Source organism: Chiloscyllium plagiosum, unplaced genomic scaffold, assembly GCF_037043375.1.
Source record: "Chiloscyllium plagiosum isolate Xiang-an unplaced genomic scaffold, Cpla_swu_hap1 HiC_scaffold_37, whole genome shotgun sequence".
NCBI classification, from domain to species: domain Eukaryota; kingdom Metazoa; phylum Chordata; class Chondrichthyes; order Orectolobiformes; family Hemiscylliidae; genus Chiloscyllium; species Chiloscyllium plagiosum.
In genome coordinates, this window is record NW_028270175.1 from 6,023,675 (window position 1) to 6,043,729 (window position 20,055).

The 20,055-nt window shown below is 41.5% G+C and overlaps 2 protein-coding genes across 5 annotated transcripts in view; one reads left to right on the forward strand and one right to left on the reverse strand.

Moving 5' to 3' along the window:
* The window catches only part of pex14 (peroxisomal biogenesis factor 14), a 254,740-nt gene extending 246,195 nt beyond the window's left edge, over positions 1–8,545 (reverse strand). Inside the window, exon 1 of one of the 4 annotated variants that reach the window (XM_087980263.1) lies at positions 7,104–7,464. In XM_087980263.1, the coding sequence (XP_087836389.1) occupies positions 7,104–7,148 (45 nt within the window). In that variant the 5' untranslated portion in view covers positions 7,149–7,464. Of the gene's footprint in view, positions 1–7,103; positions 7,465–8,226 lie in introns of those variants that run through there. The other 3 variants (XM_087980262.1, XM_043676241.2, XM_043676240.2) reach the window with 3 other exon arrangements.
* Positions 8,546–8,796: 251 nt separating this feature from the next.
* On the forward strand, positions 8,797–16,846 carry dffa (DNA fragmentation factor, alpha polypeptide). The gene is made up of 6 exons (XM_087980264.1): positions 8,797–9,049; positions 10,402–10,569; positions 12,656–12,819; positions 14,154–14,325; positions 15,108–15,250; positions 15,864–16,846. Exons 1-6 carry the CDS (start codon positions 8,947–8,949, stop codon positions 16,017–16,019), a joined length of 906 nt encoding a protein of 301 aa, XP_087836390.1. The 5' UTR covers positions 8,797–8,946; the 3' UTR covers positions 16,020–16,846.
* The last annotated feature ends 3,209 nt before the right edge of the window (positions 16,847–20,055 follow it).

Consider the following 20,055-nt stretch of genomic DNA (forward strand, 5'->3'; position numbering starts at 1 on the left):
AAAGATAGATAAAAGCATTTTTACTTAAATACAAGGCCCATATTATTTATGTTGCCATGGAAATGAGCTTTGAAAGGCATACAATTTCTAAGATATCCTTGAAGGTCTCATAAGTTAGTCTGCCAGGATTAAGGCTGTAAAGAGGAGTTAGAGACCAAAAACTGTAGAATTCACCATGCAGAAGTATAGGTGGGAGCTCACATTCATATTAGAAAGATTAAGTATATGATAAGTAAAAATGAGGCCAGAAGATTCACTTAGCTTGTGCTAAAAGAAAATAATTTTGGGGGAAAACTCACTGTGAAAGATTTCTAAGAAAGGAGATGTGAAGTAAGCTGAGAAGAATAATTTTCAACTTGCTCCAAGAAAACTGAAGGTCTACTTAAAAGACAGTGTAATGTACAGCTCTGATTTTTTTGGGTGTTTAAGGAAAGAGTGCAACATTTTGTTTTATAGTTTTAAGTAATTCAGAAAACTAACAATGTTATTGTTTATTACAAGGGGAATTGAACACAAAAAAAATGCTTCAGTTACACAGGGCACCAGTGAGATTGCATTTTGACTTCTGTGTATAGTACGTGTCATCCTATTTAAGAAAGGATATAAATGTGTTGAAGTTTACCAGACTAATACGTGCAATGAGGGAGTTGTCTTATGATGAAAGGTTGGACAGGCTAGCTTTTTATATGTGATAGTTTAGCATTATACAGTCAAAGATAAAATGTTTACTAATTTGCAACACACTGCTTACTAGCTCCCCATATTTATACAACCAACTCACATCCTGTTCACTTTTTTAAAAAAAAATCCATCATCTGTCAGGCGACTATCTGTGGGGAGTTTGCACAGTCTCCCAGTGTCTGCGTGGGGTTCCTCCCACAATCCAAAGGTGCGCAGACCAGGTGAATTGGCCATGCTAAATTGCCCATAGTGTTAGGTGGATTAGTCAGAGGGAAATTGATGTGGGTGGGTTATTCTTCAGAGGGTCGGTGTGGATTTGTTGGGCCGAAGGGCCTGTTTCCACACTGTAGGGAATCTAATCTAATCTGCTTCCTCATTCCATTAAGTCTCAGGCATCCCTTCATATCATATCAGGAGATAACATTTAGAAGAGCAAGAGCTGATGTGAAGGTCTAAGGTGTCACTTCAGGGCAGATGCAGAGAGGAGGTTTCCTCTTCTAAAAGAATCTAGAACTAGGAATCATTGTTTAAATATCAGGGATCATCCTTTTAAAACAGAGATTAGTCCATTATTTTTCATTAGTCAGAAATCTTTGGAACTCTCTTCCTACAGGATGGTAGAAGCAGAGTCCTTCAGTATTAAGGCAGAAGTAGCTAGATTCTTGTTAAGCACGGGAATCAGTTATTGGAGGTAGGCAGGGACTCAGCTGAGGTTGCAATGAGATCACTGATCTTATTGAAAAACGCAGTGGGTTCAAGAGGATGAATAACCTACTCCACCTCCCAGTTCACATGCAAGTATAATTTGCCTACAAAAGTAGTGTTTAGTCAACAGTACTGTTGGTCTGTTTTATTATAGTCAAACAAATTCAACAATGAAAGCTGGTCATTCTTCCAGCCATTAACTGGAAGTTTGAATTTTGTTTTAAAGAAATCAGTCTCTGGGGGATTGTAACACTTTGAAGCATTTTCTTTGTACAATGGAATGCATATTTCAAAAGGCTTTGTGGATCTTTGATAGACCACTTATTTTTAAATGCCTGAAATGAGGGCATTGGTGACAAGGCCATTTGTTGCCCATGCCAAATTGACCCTCAAACTGATTGAAAAGAGCACAGCAAACCAAAAGACAGTTAAGAGGTAACCACACTGCAATGGGTCTGGAGTCACATGCAGTCTAGACAGGGTAAAAGCTGCAGATTTCCTTCCCTGAAGGATCAAATATGAAGGAAAGCTAGCCAGTAATATTAGAGATGATAGTAAAAGTTTCTTCCAATACATAAGAAATAAATAAGAGGCAAAAGTAGAAATTGGGCTGCTCCAAACTGATGCAGGAAGGCTAGTGATGGAAGATAAGGAAATAGCTGAAGAACTTAATAAATATTTTGCGTCAGTCTTCACAGTGGAAGACATGAGTAATATCCCAACAATTAAGGAGAGTCAAGGGGCAGAGTTGAGTATGATAACCATTACAAAAGAGAAAGTGTTAGAAAAGCTAAAAGGTCTAAAAATTGATAAGTATTCTGGTCCCAATGGGCTACATCCTAGAGTTCTGAGGGAGGGGGCTGAAGAAATAGCGGAGGCGTTGGTTGTAATCTTTCTTTGATTCCAGTGATTTTTGAAAGTCCCAGATAATTGGAAAATCGCTGTTGTCACCCCCTTGTTCAAGAAAGGATCAAGACAAAAGATGGAAAATTATCGGCCGATTAGCCTAACCTTGATTGTAGATAAAATTCTAGAATCCACCGTTAATGATAAGATTTCTAAATTCTTGGAAGTGCAGGGTCGGATTAGAATGAGTCAGCATTGATTTAGTAAGGAGAGGTCATGCCTGACAATCCTGTTAGAATTCTTTGAAGACGTAACAAGTAGGTTAGACAAGGGAAACCCAGTGGACGTTATCTACCTAGATTTTCAAAAGGTCTTTGATAAGGTGCCTCACGGGAGGCTGCTGAGGGCCCATAGTGTTTGAGGTGAACTACTGGCATGGATTGAGGATTGCCTTCGGTCAGACAGCCTGATAGTTGAGATAAAAGGTTCTTTTTCGGAATGGTAGCTAGTAACAAGTGGTGTCCCGCAGGGTTCAGTGTGGGACCTCAGCTATTTACTTTATATATTAATGATCTGGATGAAGGGACTGGGGACATTCTGGCAAAGTTCGCCAATGATACAAAGTTAGGCAGACAGGCAGGTAGTTCTGAGGAGGTGGGGAGGCTGCAGAAAGATTTAGAAGTTTTGGAGAGTGGTCCAGGAAATGGCTGATGAAATTCAATGTGATCAAATGCATTCAGAAAAAAGAATACAGGCGTGGACTATTTTATAAACAGTGAGAAAATTCATAAAGCCAAAGTACAAAGGGATCTGGGAGTGCTAGTCCAGGATTCTCTAAAGGTTGACTTGCAGGTTGAGTCCGTGGTTAAGAAAGCAAATGTAATGTTGTCATTTAACTCAAGAGGGTTAGAATGTAAAAACAGTGACGTGCTACTGAGACTTTATAAAGCTCTGGTTAGGCCCCATTTAGAATACTGTGTCAAGTTTTGGGCTCCATACCTCAGGAAGGGCATACAGGTACTGGAGCGTGTTCAGTGGAGATTCACACGGATGATCCCTGGAATGGTAGGCCTAACACACGCTGAACGGCGGAGGATCCTGGGACTGTATTCATTAGAGTTTAGAAGGTTGAGGGGAGATCTAATAGAAACTTACAAGATTATGCATGGCTTAGAAAGGGTGGACGCTGGGAATTTGTTTCCATTAGGCAGGGAGATTAGGACCTGTGGGCACATCCTTAGAATTAGAGGGGGTCAACTTAGAACGGAAACAAGGAGAGACTTCTTCAGCCAGAGAGTGGTGAGCTTGTGGAATTCATTGCCATGGAGCGCAGTGAAGGCCAGAATGTTAAATGTCTTCAAGGCAGAGATTGATAAATTCTTAATCTTGTTCAGTATCAAGGGATACATGGAGAGTCATGCAGTCATAGAGTCATAGAGATGTACAGCACGGTAGTGCGGGCAAGTGGCATTGAATTGCCACTTTGGCATTGAATCAGCCATGATTGAATGGTGAAGTGAACTCAATGGGCCAAATGGCCTTACTTTCACTCCTATGTCTTATGGACATTAGTAAACCAGATTTTTTTTATATGATAATTGATAATGGTTACATGGTCACCATTAGACTCTTAATTTCAGAATGATCTCAAACATCAACATCTGTCATGGTAGGAATTAAACTATATCGCCAGAACTTTAGCCTAGGGTACCAGATTACTAATCCAGTGATAATACCAGTGCAACACAACCTCCTCCAAATCCTGGTCTCCTTACGTGAAAGGAATACATAGAGAAGATGCAAAGAGTAGCTACAAGACTGATACAAGAACATTGGTTTAAATGAAGCAGGAAAGATTGAACTGATGGGGACTGTCCACTCGAAGAGAAGACTGCGGGGGTAATATGATAGGGACCTATGATGAAGAGGAGATCTCCTAGTGTAGATTATGTTTCCACATCTTGGAAGACAAATAAATCAGAGCTATAAATAAATAAAAAAATCTATTACAAATTCAGTAAGAGCTTCTTTATCCTGAGAATGTGGCGCTCACACAAGGAGCAATATGGGTGAAATTGAAAATGATGTATGTTCCATATAATGTCAGGTAATGCAAGTTGTCTCAAGAGCTTCATTGGTCTCAAAAACGATTCACACACTATCAGGTCAAGGAGACCTTGATATACTACTAATAAATGCAGCAGAAATCACAGGAATGTATTCATATTGTGCTGTGGGAAGATAACTAACATCCTCTCATCTCCTGTAACAAATTAGGGCGAGATATTCAAAGAGAGAAGACCTGATTTCCTGTAGATTTCTCATGTCGAATCACCTTTTGAGGTGAATCCTTAAATGTATTTATATATAGCCCTAGATTCCATACTAATTTTATAATGCCTTGTATAGTGCATGTTATGTACAAAAAGATCTTCAAACAAAAAGGAATACAGCTGTTTTAAAATAGATTATTTATTCAGTGACTGATCTATATCAAGGCTAATAATACCTTGCTTAAAATAGAGACAGGATGGTCCCTGCAGCTAATGGATTTTCTAGGCCAAGGCACAATAGGCAGAGACACCCTGCTATAAGATGGATATTATTAAACTGAAAAGATTGCAAAAAAAAAAGATTTAGAAGGATGTTACTGAGACTGAAAAGGTTTGAGTTATAAGTAGAGGCTGAATAGGCCAGGACTTTTTTCCACTGAAGCACAGGGAGCTGAGGGGTGACATTGCAGAGGTTTATAAAATAATGAGTATAGATAAAATGAATAGTCAAGGTCTTTCTGTGCAGGTAGGAGAGTCCAAAACTAGAGTCCATAGGTTTAAGGTGACAGGGGCAAGATTTAAAAAAGGTACCTGAGGGGCACATTTTTCCGCACGAGAGGGTGGTGTGTATATGGAACAAGCTACCAGAGGAAGTGATAGAGGTGGGTACAATTACAACACTTAAAAGACATTTGGACAGGTACATGGATAAGAAAGGTTTAGAGGGATATGGGCCAAAGTGGACAAGTTCAGTTCAGGAAACCTGGCTGGCACGGACAGGTTTGGCCCAACAGCCTGCTTCTGTACTTTACAATTCTATGGCTGTTGTATACAAAACGAGACAACCCCAGAGGTATCATCACAGAATATATCAGAAATTACTAATAAATCAGAATCACTCAAGTTGCACATATGACTAGATTGAGTGAAATCCATATTCAATCTAAACCACCCGAATAAAAAAGGAATATGAAATACCACAAAGAAAGCAACATAGAAAACCAACCACCTCTTAACATTCACATTTCAGAATTAAATACACCATTCTGGTGACAATTGGCCACCAAGGGAACAGCAAAATTCATTGAAAAATATAATTTCCTGAAATAACTTGCTGAATTGAACAGTTGCTTGGTGGTACAGATCTTGAAGCTTACTGAAAAGGAGACATCTTACCAAAATCTGATGTCTTGTTCTCTTCAGGACAAATGCAAGAATGCTGAATTTTAAGCGATTAGAACAATTTATACCCAAATTTTCCAAAATACAATTTTCTCCTCCCCTAAACAGACACCAACAAAAAGTACAGCACTCAAATAATTCTACTTTGTTTGCAACACCAAAGGAGGAATTTCTCAAAAGTGCAAAATACTGCAGATGCTGGAAATCTGAAAAACACAAAGGGCTGGAGAAACTCAGAGCGTCTGACAGAATCTGTGGACAGAGGAAGAGTCCAAAAGAAGAGTTATACTGGACCCTGTTTCTCTCTCCACAGATGCTTCCAGACCTTTTGAGTTTCTCCAGTACTTTGTTTTATTTAGGAATTGCATATGATTACTTTGTAAAAATGACTGCTTAGAGTATATAAAAATTATCCAGGAAACTACTTACAAGCAAATTTGATCAAATGGTGCAAGTTAATTTGCAAAACTGGGAAGTCTGAGCCGAAGAAAATTATAATCATTATTTGACCCAGAGGATGAAACATACTTATAGTTTGTAACACTAACACACACAATCAATCAATCAATCACAGAATGACTACAGCACAGGAAGGCAATGCTGGCTTGCTGCTAAAACAACTGAACTAATCCCACATACCTCATAGCCTTGCACACAAACTCAGGAAATAAAAAAAGTGGAATGTTAAACAGGTCGAGCAGCATCGTTGGTTTAAAAAATCAGAAACAAAGGTAGAAATCGCTGTAAAGCTCAACAGGTCTGGTAGCATTTGTGGAGAGAAATCATGGTTAACGTTTCGGGTCGAGTGGCACTTCCTCAGGTCAGTTGACCCGAAATGTTAACTCGGATTTCTCTCCACAAATGCTGCCAGACCTGTTCAGCTTTTCCAGCAATTTTGATTTTAGAATCTGTGATTAACTTGGATTCTTTGTCCACTCAGTTCAACAACCTTTCACCACAACTAAAGATTAGAAATTGAGAGCTTGGTCAGTAACTATCAGACCTGCTGAATCTTCCCCACGTCCTCCAGTTTTACCCAAGTTCCCCAATATTTTTTGTTCTTGTAAGTAAGCAAGCAAACACTTTTTTGAGCAACAGTGCAGTTCAACTTAGGTAGATACTACGGGCACTGAGCAACACATGGCCACATCCAGACTGAAACAGCAGAGATGCAAAATGAATAATAAATCTGCTGGAAAAAACATGAAAAGCATATAAATAAATTCATAATTACCATCATAACAAATATCAAAAATCTAAAACATACACGAAAAGATGGGCATTAGAGACTGAGAGTAAGTTCTCAAAAATATTGAGCATTACATGGTATCTCATATTTATCTCATGTATTTATCAAATTGGGAAAAACAAATTTCAAGCCAAATAAAATCATATCTAATAAATTCATTCATGTACCTTGTAATCCTCTATTAGCACTGAGACAGAAATGAAATGAAGCATAATAAATGCTACATAGACAAAAATAAACTAAAAGAAAATAATACGATTGCCCCTTTCTAATATATTGGACAGCACACTCATCTAACAGTATCTCTACAAGAGAAAAGCGATTACAATATCTAGGTTACTGACGTTTCTGATAGTGAACAAAAATAATCCAATGATTTGGATCAAATTCTCAAATGGTAATGGAGGAAAGGAAGGATGTACAAGCAAAGGGTGTCAATTACAAACAGAAAAACAGAAGAGGGAAGAAAGTAAGGGAAGGAGGGAAGGAGAATGGGGAGAAGGGACAGAAGAGGATGATGAGGAGAGAGCATATATGATGGGGAATGAGGAAGAGGGGCACATGAAATGATGAGGTGGCATGGAAGGGTTGAGGAAGACAATATGCACAGAGAGGGCAGAGGAAGAGAAGAGGGCACTGTGGGGGGGTGAGAAGGATTGGAGAGGGCGAGTATGGGGAGAGGGTGGAGGGGGTGAGTGGATGAGCAGGGAAAGGAGGGAGAAGGAGTGGTGAGGGTGAGCTGCCAGTGGGGAATGAGAGTGTGAGGGAGGATGACAGGGGGCAGGGGGAGGGGCTGAGGTTGAGTTCAGGTTAAGGAAATATGGAGAGGGTGAGAGTGGGCAAGGTGGGTGGGAAGGGAATGTGAGGGTGAGACGGGTGAAGAAATTGATTTGAGGGAGGGAAAAGGGATTGTGAGGCAAGAGAATGTGTGGGTCAGTGAGGGTGCAGGTGAGGTGGGTATGGGAGTAGGCGGGAGAGGGAGGACTTTCGTGTATGGGGTGAGGATGAGTGGGGTGTGGGAGAGGGTGTCTCAGGGCACAGACAGTAGGGGAAAGGGGATGGCGCGGGAAAGGGGGATGTTGGGGAGGTGTTGTGGGAGAGTTTGCGGAAAAGGGATGTGTGTAGGGACACAGTGAGCTGACGAGGGGGGGAGGGGTGAATTGGTGTGTGAGGGAGTGGGTTGGTGGGGGTCAGTGGGTGTATGTGAGGAGAACAGGGTTGGGGGTATCTTGGAGGTGAGGTTAAGGGGACGGGGTATATTGGGGGCTGGACTGCCCCGAGGCCCCTCACCTGTCGCGGCTCCGCCTGCTCAAACGACGCCATCTTTATAGACCCGAGCAATCGATCACAGCACGACCACCCGTCCCCCAAGGCGATAATATCGATCGTAGATCCCTTCGACCACCAACAGCAGTGACAAACACATTATTTTAATAAAAAAAAGAATGATGGTGTCGATTTCTAAAATCCTAATCCGGTATAAAATTGCAGCTTAGATTCAGAAAATATAGAAAATTGATACAACGACGTGAAGTGGTGCATTATGGGAGTTGTAGTTTCTGCTGAGGATTGGCATGATCGCGCTAAGAGAGAAAGTGAGGACTGCAGATGCTGGAGATGAGAGCTGAAAATGTGTTGCTGGAAAAGCGCAGCAGGTCAGGCAGCATCCAGGGAGCAGGAGAATCGACGTTTCGGGCATAAGCCCAAGGGTTTATGCCCGAAACGTCGATTGCCATGATCGCGCTAAGACCGACTCTTTATTATTTTTTTCTGGTATTGAACTTTCATTTGTTTTTAAATTTCCGGCAATCAGAGGGTGGTGAATATAATTATATTTCTCCCTCGTTGATTCAGACAGAAATAGAGTCGGCCTGGAGCGCATGCGCGATAACGGCTCAGTCCCCTACAACAACAACTGGGAGTGAGGGATCGTGGTTTTTATAATCACTTCTCAGCGTCTTTCGGTACCATTGGAGAGTTCTGGAAGACACAGTAGGTGTAGGAACCGCCATGGATCCGGGAAGGAGGAGGTTTTTATGTAAAATCTGTGACTCCAGCCGCCTTCAGACGTTTGGCGTCGTCGTGAAGTCTTTGCAAGAGCTGGTTACCAAAGGTAACTCTGGTCAGAAGGCCCAGCCAACCACCACCCCCTCCCCGATCGGCCCCGGCCCCCATCACCTCCCATATAGGCCCTGGCTCCCGGCCCCCCACCCCCTCTCCGACAGGCCCAGAACCCCCACCCCAACCCCCTCCCCCAATAGGCCCTGACCCCCCCCACCCCTACCCCCTCCCCCAATAGGCCCTGACCCCCTCCCTACCCCCACCCCTGATAGGCCCTGACCCCCACCCCCTCCCCGATAGGCCCTGACCCCCACCCCCTCCCTGATAGGCCCTGATCCCCACCCCCTCCCCGATAGGCCCTGACCCCCACCCCCTCCCTGATAGGCCCAGACCCCCCACCCCTACCCCCTCCCCCGATAGGCCCAGACAACCACCCCCACCCCCTCCCCCGATAGGCCCAGACCCCCTCCCTACCCCCACCCCTGATAGACCCTGATCCCCACCCCCTCCCCGATAGGCCCTGACCCCCTCCCTACCCCACCCCTGATAGGCCCTGACCCCCACCCCCTCCCTGATAGGCCCTGACCCCCACCCCCTCCCTGATAGGCCCTGACCCCCACCCCAACTCCCTCCCCCGATAGGCCCTGGCCCCCACCCCCGATAGGCCCAGACAACCACCCCCTACCCCCTCCCCTGATAGGCCCTGACCCCCACCCTACCCCTGATAGGCCGTGCCCTTGACTGCTGCTACTATGATTAGGTTCTTGTCGTTTTTTGTGTTTTTATGGCTTCTCTCTCTTTGGTGTCGAGGTTGTTCATTTGTCTTTTCTTTGTTAGTAAGAGTACAATTGTTTGTCTGACTGTTTGTTTGCTGTGTCTCTTTGGTTAGTTCTGAGCGTACATTCTAGTGCAGCCAGGAAGTCTGTGGTTTTTATGTCCCTGTGGCTGTAGCATAGCAGTCAGCCACGGACTCCATCAACAAGCACATTGACCTAGACCCAATATATCGGCCACTACAATGAACAACTGGAAGCAGCAGAAACTGAACCAAATAAACCACCTGATGAAGGAGTAGTGCTCTGAAAGCTAATGCTTCCAATTAAACCTATTGGACTATAACCTGGTGTTGTGATTTTTAACGTTATACACCCCAGTCCAACACTGGCATCTCCAAATCATAAATAAATTTCAGAAGAGACAGTACAGCAGCACCAGCGCTTACACAGGGGGATCCAAAGCACTGAAGACATCACCTAGACAAGGGATGAAATGTCTGCAAATCAACTTCCCAGCTCGGCGAACATACCCACAGCCACAATACCTTAAGTGTGTGTTTTTAGTTAGTAAAATGTCCTGAAAGCTTAGCTATCCCCTAACTTGTGTTTATTGTTTTTTTTTGTTCAGGAAAAGAAAAACTATGTCTGGGCAAGAGTGATGCACGACAAACATTTACAGTTGTGCTTGAAGATGATGGAACAGTTGTTGATGATGAAGACTATTTCAAGTACCTGCCAGAAAACACAAAATTCATGATCCTTGACTCCAGTCAGGAATGGACTCCTGCTAATGTTGGTAAGTTGCTCTTTAGGGAACAGCTGAATGATTGTGTTAATTATGGACATGTAGTATCTCAAATTTGTAAAGGACTTGAACTTTCCACAGAATTTTCTGCAAGAGTAATAATGAGTTTATTGTGAACACTGTTAATGTGTAAATTGTCCAGCAAGTGGTGGGAAGGAGGCTCAGAAAGTTATGAAACCCCACATGTTTCTGGTGGGATTTCTGCCACTAGTCGCAAACTGGCACCTCCACTTTCCCATTCTGCAATCTATTGATCATATTGAACTGCAATCTGTAACTTGGTCAGGCATTTCTCTCATATAACAATTATCATCAAGCCAGTGGAGCAACCCTATTTTAATGAAAATATAGAAGAACATAACAGAAGCTAGGCATGCCTGAAAACAAGATGCCAACTTGAGCCTACAATGAAGGCTTGCTTACATGATATAATGTGGAAACAACATGCTATAGATAGCTAAATAAACTCTCAATGAATGGATCCAATTAAAATTTCCTCGTGAATGATGGTGGACACCTAACTAGAGAATTAAGTTTCACAAATGCCCAATCTTCAATTATGGCAGAACCCAACACATTGTTGAAAAAGAAGAACCTGAAACATTTACAGTCATCTTCAGCCAGAGTGCCAAGTGAATGATCCATTTCAGCTGCCTCCTGAAGTGTTAATTTATTTTCAACCAATATTTAGAAGCACTTAAAAGCATTAGATAAACAAAAGCGGTGTGCCCCGCCTAACATCCTGGCTGTAAGACTAGAGATACCAGTGGGCAAGCTGTTCCAATGCATTTACAGCACTAGCACCTACCCGGCCACGTGGACAATTGTCCAAATATGAGTTGTCCACTTGGGGAAAAAAAAAGCAGGATAAATTTAACCTGACCAATTGTAGTCTCATCAGTCAATTCTCAATCATCAGCATAATGGTGAAAGATGTCATCAACAATGCTATCAAAGGGCTCCTGCACAGCAGCAACCTGCTCATCAGTGCTTGAGTTTGGTTTCTGTCCAAGCCACTCAGTTTCAGACCTTTTTAAAAGCCTTGCCAAAACATGGACAAAACAGCTGAATTTCAGAGATGATGTAAATATTACATTACCACATTAGTGTTGAGGGAAGTGATTGTGGTTTCTGTTTCTAATACCATTTGGCATTTCAGTTCAAGAACATTGCTGGAGTTATTTAGGGTGGTGTCAATGGTTCAACCATCTTCAGCTGCTTTATCAGAGGCTTTTACTCTGACAGAAAGTCAGAAATGGAGATGTTTGCTAATGGTTGCATAATATTCAGTGCCATTCATAAGTCCTTTGCATGCAGCATTATCTGGATAATATTTAGGTTTAATCAGAAAATGTAATAATTCTGAAGAAGATTCATATCGGACTTCATACACTAATTCTGTTCCTGTCTCCCCACATGCTGCGAGGCTTGCTGAGTTTCTCCAGGATTCTGTTTGGTTCTGATTTCCAGCTTCAGCATGTTTTGTTTTTTGAATATACAGACTTGGGATACTAAGTGTTAATGTAACATTTACACCAGTACAGGCAATGACCATCTCCTAGAAGAGAGAATATGACCACTTCCCCGTGACATTCACTAGCATTGCCATCGCTGAATTCCCTACAATCACCATCCTTGGTTTTACATTGACCAGAAATTCAACTGAAACGGAAATACTGTGGCCATGAGAGGTCACAGCCTAAAATTTTATGATAACTTAATTTCTGATTTCCTCACCTGAGTGCAGTTCTAGCAACACTGAAGAACTTTGACACCATCCAAGAAAAGCATTCTACTTGTTCTGTACCCTATCCATCATTTAAAGCAGTCAGTGTCTCTACCAGTGAAGCACAATTGCCAGCTATCTGAACCATCCACAAGATGCCATCAGCAACTTGTCCAGCCTCCTTTTGACGCTCCTTTTATATAGTAACTATTACAACCTCACTCTGTTCCACAGCAAAAGAAAAGTTATTGTCCACCATGAGTAGGTTTTTAGTGCTGTCTCTCATGTTGCTCATTTAATATTTACTTTGTCAAATGATATGACAACGAAAACCTTCTTCTGTGCCTGCAGAATTCAAGAACGACTCGGATACAAGAATGAATGATGATATTGATGGTGTTGGATCTGTAGACTCTGTGGATTATCCGGAGCAGTCTAGTGATTGGAGAGTTCTTGCTAAACAACTGAGACAAAATCTTGCCAGAATTATTACAATGTCTGAATCGGATCTCCAGGTAACAGCAAAAGGGGTTGTTGCTCAATAGATTTACTACAGAGTACAAAGTTCAGTACAATGGGGAGATAGTGGTCTTGTAGTAACATCACTGGACTAGTTTACACAGCAACATGCTTTCACACAGTTTCAGGCTCTCATTATGTCATGCTCAAAAGTCTGCACTGTGCACGTGCACACAAAACACATGCTTGAAACATGAATTGAATGGGGCCAGAGGGGATCAGGGGAAGCAAACAGACTAGGGCAGGGGGCTTACTTTGTGTTCAGTTATATTCACATCCAAAAGTAAGAAACCAGCCAAAATACAAAAGAAGTTTAAAATGTCAAGTTACTGAAAGCGATTGTGGGTGCAGCCTTTTTCATGTTAGTGGCCAGCCGTGATAAAGCTGCACTTCATTAAATCTCGATCACTAGTGCATACACAAGCATCTCCAGAGAGTATGCTGCACATGCTCCTCTGTGTCAGTGAATGCAGCCTTTTATACAGCTTAAAATTTAGAAATCACTTATCTCAAACTATCAAATCATTCTTCCATATTAGTTATTAGATTAACCCAGGTCAGAAGCGCAAACTCACTCATTGCTTACCCAAGGTAATGAACATTTTAATTACCTCAGGGCAACATGCTGGGTAAGTGGTTAAAAACTGCTGCATCACAGCATCTGGGACCTGGGTTCGATTCCAGCCTCTGCCAACCAGCTGTGTGGAGTTTGCACATTATCCCAGTGTCTGTTGTGGGGTTCCTCCGGGTGCTCCAATTTCCTCCACAGCCCAAAGACTTGCAGGTTAGATGGATTAGCCATGAGAAACGTAGGATTACAGAAGTAGGGTAGAGGCAGTGGGATGTTTTTCAGAGGGTTGGTGTGGACTTGATGGGCTGAATGACCTGCTTCCACACTGTAGGGTTTCTATGGTTCTAATTTTCACAACAGTTAACTGTACAGTTTCAGGTTTTTGTTGAGGTAGGAAAATCTCTTCACACCACCTGGGAAGCCATTATCAATGAGTTTCTGTTTACAAATGTGTGTAGAAAATTAATTGAATTTTAAATATGTCTCTTGTGATCCTTCTCAAGATTAGTGATTAGTCTGGTTCCAATTGCAGTTGAATCCACAAGAAAATCCGGTTCCTTTTTGGAATTATTTTGTAAAACTCTTCAAGTCCATTTGAAGACAGTTGCATTTCTTTGGAGACACTGTTAGGATTTGTTACTAAAAAATGGGACAGGAATTAAGTCAACTTGTAATCCAATTGCTTCTACCTTTTATCCCTGAATTGTAAGAAGGTCAATTTAAAAATTCAGTAGCTTTCAATGTACCTTTATTTGATAGACACTAATAGATGTTCCATCAGCTGAGCTGGCAAAGGAGCTGGGTGAAACTTTAAAAGGAACAGAAGCAATACAAGCCTCCCTTCAACGTGCACTTGACAACAGAGAGGAGCAACGGGAAGCAAAGGAAATATTAAAACTGTACCGAAAAGCCTTTCAAATAGAAAATGAAGGTTAGTCTGATGATATGATGAATGTGTAACAAATTCTTCCAAAGTTATATCTATATTATAAATTTGTTTGTTTACCACATTCTTGAGATATGCTAGTCAACTTTGATATAATTTGCCATTTGATGTAATCTGGTGTGAGAGTTTGCTTGACCAGTGCTAAGTTAACTATCTGAATTGGAGCAGGTATTTCGCCTACACCTGAATATATATAATGACAAAACTCTTTGTTACTGCTGAATGCTAAATATATAGCATGAGGTCACAGCCTTTGGGTATTTGGGATGTAGGTTTATACTTGGGAGTCTTCTGTGACATGAGATTCATCTATGCATTTGAGAAAGCTGTGGGCAGTGCTCAATACTTCTATGAAGGAACTGCCACCACTGATCCAACATGCTTTCAAATTCCACCATGGCAGATTTTGAGATTTGAATTCTGTAAAAGCGAGTTTAATTGTGGCCTTATTTGGAGACTGGCATTATTCAAATCCAAAAGCTAGCTTAAGGAAGTTAAATCTATGAAGGAGAAATTTATATCTGCATGTTTCTTCATGTAAGCTGACAGTGGGATCAGAAAGACAGTAGCCAATCTCCTTTTCAATCTGACCCAATCAGACTATAAACAAGTGCTCGATGTACTATAGTGTTGCTGAGCAGAAATTCTAGCCCACAGTACAGACCTGCAGGGTGAAACTGTTTCTCAAAAGATTGTTTCTATTAATGTATTCAAAACCTTGTGATTCCATTGCAGCTATAAAAATATAGATCTTGAATCTCCCCTAGATTCAGAACCTGCTAAAGAAACTGTTGAAGTGGACGGTTCAAATCTGACGGCCAGTGAAACTTTCTGGCAGAATAAACACACAATTGAAGTTCTCAGGCAGAAGCCCAGCCCAGAGCTCAGCTTGTCGAATCAGGAGCTACAGGTACATGAAATTTCCTTGGTAGCATACTTTGACCTTTACCACCACCTTTCCAAGGTTTGCTTAGATAGTTGATTTATTTTTGGCAAGTTATATTAATCTCAACTGTGGCCAAATTAAAGTCTAGAAACCAGTTTTTGATTTCAGTTAGAACCAATTATTGAATAATCTGAAATGATTTATTTGGTATTGCTGTATTTTGGGGTTTTTTTGCTGCCAGTTTTTCACAAAAACAGCCATTACCTTTGTCTTTGTAGACATGTACTGGGAAGGCTGAGATATGGGACTAAAATGAACAGCTCTTTCAAAGAGTCAGCACGGGCATACTTCTGTACTTTCCTGATTTTTGGAGCAGAGCTCTCCTGCCCTACTTTAGACAGGGAGTGAGTGAGTGGAAGCTTGAGTCTTGGATAAATACAGGCTGAGGAGGTTACTTGGATGGTAATGTAATTATTTTATGCCTCCCTTCCATATCAAGTCCTCAGTTTTTAAGAAGAAGTCAGTAAATTGCAGCCTTGCTGCCGTGCCTTATCGATGCAGTTAATTGATTCATCTAACATTTAGAATTTTAAAACGTTGTCAATTTACAGGCTCACTAATATGCCTCCTTCTTCAGGAAATTCTCAAAAGGACTGAAGAGGATTTAAGTTCCACTTTAAATTGTTCCATTGAGGAGGTAAGGTGTCTGCGACAAGACTGTAGGAAGGAATTTGAGAGACGCATGGATAAAGTGAAGAGCCTTGAAGAATTGAGACAATATTCAACGAAATAAAGGTGTGACACTATGGTAGTGTCCCAACATCTGAACCAGAGTGCCTGGGATCAAGTACCGCCTGCCCTGATATTACCTGCACTGGTTGATTTAAAAATAACTGTCATAGACTGGGGCAACATATGCAGTCAAACATAGGTTTTCAACTTATCAGCATGTTAAATCTTGCCTCCCGACAATCAGCTCTTGCCACAAATTCAAATACTGTCATGGGTGGGGGAAAAGAAACCTACACTTGTGGTATGTACTGACTTCATTGAACACGCTCAGTGCCTAACATAAAATAGGTGCAGGGTGTGTTCCTTCATTTTGATGTTGAATCACTGCTTGATACACCAGTGTGAACTTTAAACTTGATTTCCCATTTGCTATAGTTGGTCAGAATCCATTTGTAAGCTGAGCATCTGCATTCTAACACAACCATTTTCACCTAGCAAGTAAAGAGGACTTGAGACCATCAAGTTTGAAGTTTGTTCAAACACCTGTTTAGATGAAATGACAGTGTTGCCTGACCATGCAGCACTTTGCTTCTAATCTCTGCTGTGCTTTTGCCAGCCAGACAGCCAGAGCTTTGTAAATATTATTTACAAGAACTTGTGATGATAGCCACCTCCACAATATTGACCACATAAAAGGTTTATTTTTACTACTAAACAGTCTTAATGGCCCTGAAGAATTCCTGTTGGATATCAGAGTTCTTCATCAAGATAAACTTCTAAGAAACTAAATGTGATATTTATGATACTTTTTAGCTTCCATAAATGTAAGTCCCAGTTGTTTATTTTGCAATCTGTGAAATTTTAATATTAAAAACAAAAGGCTTATTATTTTCATGTTTTTGATTTGCTGACTGTAAGAATACTTCAGCGGGAGTAGTGTTTTTCCTATTAATATCACTGTTGCTGGACACCTTGAGATCTTCTTGGTGCCAGATTTAAAATAATGGAGGCGAAGTCTATTTTACAGATCCTTGACGGCCAATTCTCTTCAAATTCAACACAATCCTGTAGCCTGTCAGTTTACGTTATAATCAAGACCAGTGAGGAATTTGGAAGAAACATTGGTGAACGACACTTCACTGGTAACAAATATCATTACAGGAACAAATGAGTGAAATGACACAAGAAAAATTCCTCTCACCGTGACTCTGAGTGTATGAAATGTATTGTATTTGAAGAGCATTTTTGTAGAATTAATTGAAATATTTTACAAGAGAGGTAAAACAGAGGAACCTCAATTATCCAAAGGACACAGGCGGGAATATTTTGTTTGGTTAATGGAATGCCGGATAACCCTGTACCCAGGCCGAGCATCACGATCTTGCCAGACAGTCAAGGTTCTTCTGTACCAGCAAAGCAATAGTTTTGAGAAAGGTGAGGAAAGAGTGTGGATTTAAAAGTACGCCACACATGAAGTAAGCCACATGACGTGTTGCACGGGAAAATTCATGCCCCTGGAAAATCCCTTACTGGCCGGTGAACAGATTGCTTTTTAATATCTTTGATCTCTTCACACTATAACAGAACTTCAATAATATACCTTGTTTTGTACCAATAAAAGAGACATATCCATGAAAGTATAAAGCACCTCCTCACCACATAAGCATGAGCAAGAATTGAGTTCAACCCAGCAAATAAAACCTATTTGTTTAATGTGTTAGTTTTCAAAGCCATCTTTATCTGAATGGAAGCTTTTATGAAGTTTAGAAAATATTCCAGTAGGTGTGAAAGGACATCACATCTCATAGAAAGATATCCAATAAATCCTTCCCACTGCATTGAACTAACACCTCTGTTGGTTGGTATAAGAGATGGACTATAGGACCATGGAAGGTATATTCCTGCAAGACTGTGAATCAGCCTGAGAGTCCTTCCACTACACACCACTCTTCATGGGAGCACAGCAAAGAATATGAAAGCATTATCCTCTTAGCTGTTACCTGGTTTACTTGTTGTTTAGCTCATTCTACTGTTGTGAAACATAAGCATATGCAATTATAATGAATTAGCACGTAGATAGTAGCCCCACATATGGAGGGCAACTATATTGGAATTAGCAATTCGAGATTCTCTGATTTGAACTGGTAATTGTTTCACTGTCCTTTTAGACCTGTGACAATAAGACAGAAATGTATGTAATGATTGTGATTTTTTGTAATTAATTTGCTGATGAAGAACTATCTTGAGCCCAGAGTGAGACATGGGGTGAACATTGACCTTGTCACATGGCTCTGTTCATGGTCATATTTTGAAATCAAGGTTTGGATTTTCATACTTGAGGCAGATAGAGTCAGGAAAATTCCGAGCTTCTGCCGAGCATCTCCGATGGCAGTGGCTCCAGAGGTGCAAACTTCAGTGCCAGAAAATGGAGGACAGCTGCAGCCAGACCAACTGATTTAAGAGAAGCCTGAGGCAGACATGAGCCAATGGGTGATGAGACACATTTATCCCGCAGCACCAGGCTGGACCATTTGAACATTGTCTCGATTGCAGTGAAAGTGCTCAGGCCTTTGACCCCTTACCCTGACACCTCACATACTCTTCCCACAACCTGTCCACTGCACCTCAATCCTCTTTACCCAACTCCATAGTCCTTTATGCACCTCCAGGCCATGTTATTAGACCCACCTATTCCTCCATGCCAGGCCCATTCACCCATCAGAACCCTACAGTGACACTAGGATGTATAAAAACAAAAAGTTTTAAAAACAAGTAATTTATTTGTTACTTTTTAGAATAATTCATTAGAAACAATGAAAGTACTAAGCATTCAGATCCTTTAATATTATCAACAGCAGAAATTGCAAGCGCTTGAGACCTTGCAACCTGCCGCAGGTAGATAACATAGTGAAGAAGGCGTTTGGTATGCTTTATTGATCAGAATATTGAGTACAGTGGTTGGGAGGTCATGTTGCTGCTGTACAGGACATTGGTTAGGCCACTGTTGGAATATTACATGCAATTATGGTTTCCTTCCTATCAGAAAGACGTTGTGAAACTTGAAAGGATTCAGAAAAGATTTACAATGATGTTGCCAGGGTTGGAGGATTTGAGCTATAGGGAGAGGCTGAACAGGCTGGGGCTGTTTTCCCTGGAGCGTTGAAGGCTGAGGGGTGACCTTATAGAGGCTTACAAAATTATGAGGGGCATGGATAGGGTAAATAGGCAAAGTCTTTTTCTTGGGGTCAGGGAGTCCAGAACTAGAGGGCATAGGTTTAGGGTGAGAGGGGTAAGATATAAAAGAGACTTACGGGGCAACTTTTTCACACAGAGAGTGGCACATGTATGGAATGAGCTGCCAGAGGAAGTGGTGGAGGCTAATACAATTGCAACATTTAAGAGGCATTTGGATGGGTATATGAATAGGAAGGGTTTGGAGGGATATGGGCCAGGTGCTGGCAGGTGGGATTAGATTGGGTTGGGATATCTGAGCGGCATGTATGGATTGGACCGAAGGGTCTGTTTCCGTGCTGTACATCTCTATAACTCTATGGTGTAAGCAATGCCAAGAATGCATGATGAAACGGACTGAATACCCAGCCATCTGTTAGTGTGTTTAAACAGCTGACCTGTCATCTCTTGTCATTGCATATTGTCGCCAAACAAAAGGTAGTTTAAGTGCTATTGATACATTAAGGGATCTGGGTGATTCACACTTTAATTGTCATGTAGTAAAAGGAGGTTTTTTAAAAAGAAAGTGAGACGTGACAAATGAATTACTTCTCTTTTTTTTACACATCTTGTTATTATAGAGTTCTGTGCTTCTATACAGTGCACAGTGAGTGAATGTGTATGCAAGTGCAATAGCCTGATATGAGGGGCCTTGGGGTTGAATGGTGCCCCTGGGCTGAGGGCCAGGGGTGTGGCATAAGGACCCATGGGTAATGAATAAGGGTCATAGTCTGACATTGAGGCAGACCACGGACCTTTTGAACTTGCCTTTTAAAAGGATCCCTATGGATGATGGTACCTCTGAGATATTATGAGCCACTACTCTTTGAAAAGCTGTTCCTGACTCTATGGAAATTCAGAGAATA